This window comes from Procambarus clarkii, chromosome 12 (assembly GCF_040958095.1).
Source record: "Procambarus clarkii isolate CNS0578487 chromosome 12, FALCON_Pclarkii_2.0, whole genome shotgun sequence".
Classification (NCBI taxonomy): Eukaryota; Metazoa; Arthropoda; class Malacostraca; order Decapoda; family Cambaridae; genus Procambarus; species Procambarus clarkii.
The window spans coordinates 48,713,666-48,719,665 of NC_091161.1; the positions used below are offsets into that span (position 1 = coordinate 48,713,666).

General features: G+C 40.3%; 1 protein-coding gene and 1 pseudogene across 1 annotated transcript; both read right to left on the reverse strand.

Annotated features, from left to right (window-relative positions):
- Positions 1 to 1,253: 1,253 nt before the first annotated feature.
- On the reverse strand, positions 1,254 to 2,207 carry LOC138364059 (pre-mRNA-splicing factor 38A pseudogene; annotated as a pseudogene).
- A 3,271-nt stretch (positions 2,208 to 5,478) lies between these two features.
- On the reverse strand, positions 5,479 to 5,850 carry LOC138364060 (pre-mRNA-splicing factor 38-like). Its single transcript, XM_069323480.1, has one exon. It carries the CDS (start codon positions 5,848 to 5,850, stop codon positions 5,479 to 5,481), a length of 372 nt encoding a protein of 123 aa, XP_069179581.1.
- Positions 5,851 to 6,000: the final 150 nt, after the last annotated feature.

A 6,000-nucleotide genomic window follows, 5' to 3' on the forward strand; every position in this document is an offset into this window, starting at 1 on the left:
ATCATAACTCCCAGATCCCTTTCGCAATCCGACTTCGCAATCTCAACACCATCTAGCTCGTATCTTGTAACTCTATCATCTTACCTAACCTCAGAACTTTACATTTATCAGCATTAAACTGCATCTGCTAATCCTTTGACCATTTCAAAACCCTATCTAGATCAACTTGAAGTGATAGTAAGTCTTCTTCCGAATTAATTTCCCTACCGATTTTCGTATCATCGGCAAATTTGCAAATGTTGCTACTCAAACCTGAATCTAAATCATTTATATATATATTAAACAACAGAGGTCCCAGGACCAACCCGTCCTCGACTCAAGTCCATTACATTCAGCGGTCAACCCCACAGACGCATTCATAAATTTTAACATGCTGTTCATTCAAAACGGGCTAACCATCCAGTGTGATGGGGAATTTTTAGCATCACGTAACTAGCTTTTTGACACTGTACTCCCCCTTCATGTAGTCTAGGGTAGCTGCACAAATGCAGATGTACCTAATGTATTAATAAAAAAAAGGAATACCTCCATACACCTATTCTTGTAATGGTAGTGCTTACATATTTGCACTTTAACATACACATCAAAAGTACACGCACACACACAGACCAGCACAACCCCACACATGCACAAAACCACCCACATACATTAAGCATTTTTACTTAATTTAAAATAGAAACGTTTAAAAACATTAGTTATACGTTTGCACCAAAGGTCCATGAATTGAGTGACTGAAATTAACGTATTTTATATGTTAAAAACGACTTTATATAAATACCTTATATAAATGTCACCTTTCTGCGACCAACGTCAAAAACATCAAAAAACACATTTAAGATGGTTTTCACATTTTTCATCCAGATGAAGACCCTAATCACAGCTACTCTCCAAGCACCAGGCGCTAAGATATTTAAATATTTTATTTGTACTTGAATAAAGGTACATATTATTCTTTGGGATGGTAAATAATGAGATGTAAATAATAGCATTCATTTATTACAACAGTGTTTATTAATACATAGTTCTTATAAGACAGAAACGTGAATACAGGTCTTCAAATACATACAAGAGTCCAAAGAAGGCTTCGTGTATTATATAATTATATATATAATGATAACACAGGAAGCTTGAGGTTCATATCATGAGGCGGAAGTCAAGTGTGAGGTCAACTCATGAGAGGGCAGTGAGATATTAGTGAGGTTGCAGGTCAAATGGAGCACTGTCAGCTCCTACCACATCCTCAAAAAGGTATCTCATTTACTACGTCCACTGCGATATTGTTTTCCTTTGCGTTCACAACGATTCCAATCCCTTCCTCTCTCTCTATTTGATTCTCTTTCTCCACGATTTTTTCGGTGATGGGGACGATGGGCTGGAGATCCTCGTCGCTGACGTTGTTCTGATCTGCTGCGATGTCTCTTTCTCGACCTTTCCTTGCCTCTTTCATGATCTGTCTCCTGTGAGTGACTTCTGCGAAGCTTTTCTCTTTCTCTGTCACATGGAAGGCCTCGGTGTGGGGAGCTAGAGTGGCCTCTGCCATCCTGGTCGTCACAGAGTGTTGTTCGAGATGGCTCTATTGGATCATTTCTTGGTCTTGGTGGAGGAAAGATGTCCTCCTCATCACTTTCCCTCTCGTGGTTGTCCAAATCATCATTTAATACGGATACTCGACCTTTAAGCTCGTTGTTGGCTTCATGAATCAGTCTCTTTTGGATCCTCGGTAAAATTATATCACATGAACATTCATCTCTTAATAAACAATCAATATATTCATCCATGTGAGTAAACTGGAACTGGCCGGAACGGTCAATAATGCGTAGTTTCCTAAAGTCATTAAGGAGAGGTTCCAGGTACTTGTAACAATTCAGTGATCCACATACAAGTCTCAAGTAAAATGCCCCCAAAGCACGAGCATACTTAAAATCCTCTTGTGTGATGAATTCTATAATTATGTCAGTCTCAGGTTGGATCTGGAGCATCTTTAGCACGAGACATAGGAATGGCGTGGGTATGCTGTTGGCTCCGTGAACACCACCAATACACCTGAGGGCTATTGCTTTGTCGACTAGTAATTCCGCCGAGAGGGCAAAGCATTCTTCTTTCCAGTATCTAGAGTCGTATATCCTAGTTCTTATAATTTTCTCAACTAAATACTGGGGGTTTGTGCCGTGAGTGGCCCGGGCTTCCCTGATCGTGCGGTTGGCCATGTCGCCTACTGATTACAGAGGCCATGTTTAAATTGATTGATGAGAGAGAGAGAGAAGATTAAGCCACCCAAAAGGTGGCACGGGCATGAATAGCCCGTAAGTGGTGGCCCTTTTGAGCCATTTCCAGTATCAATAGATGATACTGGAGATCTGTGGAGGTGCGACTGCACCCTGCGTGACGGGAGATGTCTCCCGGACCAAGTGGTGACCAGATGGTGTGCCATGTTTAGGATGGAGGCGTATTTATTAGTGTCCTAGAGAAGAGGGTAGGAGTCAGGTGTCAGTGAGGGATAGAAGACGGGTGGGGAGGAGGAGCAAGATTATGAGAGCATATGAATATAAAAACAAAGATAACTGCAGAAGGCCTATTGGCCCGTACGAGGCAGCTCCTATTTATAACCACCCAATCCCACTCATAAACATGTCCAACCCGCGCTTGAAACAATCGAGGGACACCACCTCCACCACGTTATGCGGTAATTGGTTCCACAAATCAACAACCCTGTTACCGAACCAGTATTTACCCAAGTCTTTCCTAAATCTAAATTTATCCAATTTATACCCATTGTTTCGTGTTCTGTCTTGTGTTGATACTTTTAATACCCTATTATTATCCCGTTTGTTGTGTCCATCAATCCACTTGTAAACATAAGAACATAGAACAAAGGCAACTGCAGAAGGCCTATTGGCCCATACGAGACAGCTCCTATTTATAACCACCCAATCCCACTCATATACATGTCCAACCCATGCTTGAAACAATCGAGAGACCCCACCTCCACAATGTTACGTGGCAATTGGTTCCACAAATCAACAACCCTGTTACTGAACCAGTATTTACCCAAGTCTTTCCTAAATACAGATTTTTAAAAGTTTCCCAAAAACGTATGCAACAAAATGAAGTGTATCATTATTTATAAAATCAATAAATCTATGTAGATAAGAATAATGACGTAAGTTTTTAGAGGCGTAAACTCTACATATAGTGTGCAAGTTTCATGTAAATTGAATAATAAATAAAGGCTGTGAAACCAGATCTAGTTGTAAAAGTTGGAGTTGAGTAGCGCGCGCGACAAGTTACTCTACTCGCGGTCACTCGTGACAATGCGTGATTTACTGCATTTGCGGCCAGCTCGTACCTTCTATGGAGAGCTCGCATGCATCTAGCTTTCAATGCTTGTCTCTTGTTCGTTTGGTAAGTCATATTGCAGTACAAATAACAATAATAGCATGAGTTCTGGGAGATATTGTGAGAGCGCGTCAGCGATAGAACCACTCCCCACGAGAGACATACAGTCACTGAGGGCCTGAGCCACGTACCACCCTCTCTCTCACACAATACTGTTGCCAATGAGTGAGTTTATATTCATTTTATGCATAACATGTTATTTTCAACGCTATTACGAAAAATAAGACTTCTACAACGTAAGATACAATACCCCGCGGCGCACTCACGCCGCGAGGACCAGATTCACGAAAGTTGCAGCGGGAAATTTGACTCTAATTACGTTATTTTTCAAGATATCATTAAACGGTTTGGACCACAGTGTTGCCAGAACGTTGTAGTATTTTTCGTAAATATTCCATTTTTCTTCAGGTTTTCGGTTACCATGGCTCCTTAAGCTCTTTCAGTTTAGCATCATCATAGTACTGGTTGTGTCTGACCTGTTTACCAGTACTTCTTTTTGTTTGGCGTGACTCACTATTTTTGATGGCCTCATAGGTATTATTTATGAGGTCATCATAAAACTGTTGTACATTCTCAGGCCCATAATTGTTATACCAATGTTCTATGCTGTCTATAAAGAATTTTTCTTGCTCTTTCCTTACTGTTAGCCTGCGTCTACTCAGCTTCAATTCTTACTAATCATAACTCCCAGATCCCTTTCGCAATCCGACTTCGCAATCTCAACACCATCTAGCTCGTATCTTGTAACTCTATCATCATTACCTAACCTCAGAACTTTACATTTATCAGCATTAAACTGCATCTGCTAATCCTTTGACCATTTCAAAACCCTATCTAGATCAACTTGAAGTGATAGTAAGTCTTCTTCCGAATTAATTTCCCTACCGATTTTCGTATCATCGGCAAATTTGCAAATGTTGCTACTCAAACCTGAATCTAAATCATTTATATATATATTAAACAACAGAGGTCCCAGGACCAACCCGTCCTCGACTCAAGTCCATTACATTCAGCGGTCAACCCCACAGACGCATTTCATAAATTTTAACATGCTGTTCATTCAAAACGGGCTAACCATCCAGTGTGATGGGGAATTTTTAGCATCACGTAACTAGCTTTTTGACACTGTACTCCCCCTTCATGTAGTCTAGGGTAGCTGCACAAATGCAGATGTACCTAATGTATTAATAAAAAAAAGGAATACCTCCATACACCTATTCTTGTAATGGTAGTGCTTACATATTTGCACTTTAACATACACATCAAAAGTACACGCACACACACAGACCAGCACAACCCCACACATGCACAAAACCACCCACATACATTAAGCATTTTTACTTAATTTAAAATAGAAACGTTTAAAAACATTAGTTATACGTTTGCACCAAAGGTCCATGAATTGAGTGACTGAAATTAACGTATTTTATATGTTAAAAACGACTTTATATAAATACCTTATATAAATGTCACCTTTCTGCGACCAACGTCAAAAACATCAAAAAACACATTTAAGATGGTTTTCACATTTTTCATCCAGATGAAGACCCTAATCACAGCTACTCTCCAAGCACCAGGCGCTAAGATATTTAAATATTTTATTTGTACTTGAATAAAGGTACATATTATTCTTTGGGATGGTAAATAATGAGATGTAAATAATAGCATTCATTTATTACAACAGTGTTTATTAATACATAGTTCTTATAAGACAGAAACGTGAATACAGGTCTTCAAATACATACAAGAGTCCAAAGAAGGCTTCGTGTATAATTATATATATAATGATAACACAGGAAGCTTGAGGTTCATATCATGAGGCGGCAGTCAAGTGTGAGGTCAACTCATGAGAGGGCAGTGAGATATTAGTGAGGTTGCAGGTCAAATGGAGCACTGTCAGCTCCTACCACATCCTCAAAAAGGTATCTCATTTACTACGTCCACTGCGATATTGTTTTCCTTTGCGTTCACAACGACTTCCAATCCCTTCCTCTCTCTCTATTTGATTCTCTTTCTCCACGATTTTTTCGGTGATGGGGACGATGGGCTGGAGATCCTCGTCGCTGACGTTGTTCTGATCTGCTAGCGATGTCTCTTTCTCGACCTTTCCTTGCCTCTTTCATGATCTGTCTCCTGTGAGTGACTTCTGCGAAGCTTTTCTCTTTCTCTGTCACATGGAAGGCCTCGGTGTGGGGAGCTAGAGTGGCCTCTGCCATCCTGGTCGTCACAGAGTGTTGTTCGGGATGGCTCTACTGGATCATTTCTTGGTCTTGGTGGAGGAAAGATGTCCTCCTCATCACTTTCCCTCTCGTGGTTGTCCAAATCATCATTTAATACGGATACTCGACCTTTAAGCTCGTTGTTGGCTTCATGAATCAGTCTCTTTTGGATCCTCGGTAAAATTATATCACATGAACATTCATCTCTTAATAAACAATCAATATATTCATCCATGTGAGTAAACTGGAACTGGCCGGAACGGTCAATAACGCGTAGTTTCCTAAAGTCATTAAGGAGAGGTTCCAGGTACTTGTAACAATTCAGTGATCCACATACAAGTCTCAAGTAAAATGCCCCCAAAGCACCAGCATACTTAAAATCCTC

Excerpts from the sequence above, each read along its gene's own strand:
- LOC138364060 (XM_069323480.1), bottom strand. The coding sequence starts at position 5,850 with ATGGATGAATATATTGATTGTTTATTAAGAGATGAATGTTCATGTGAT.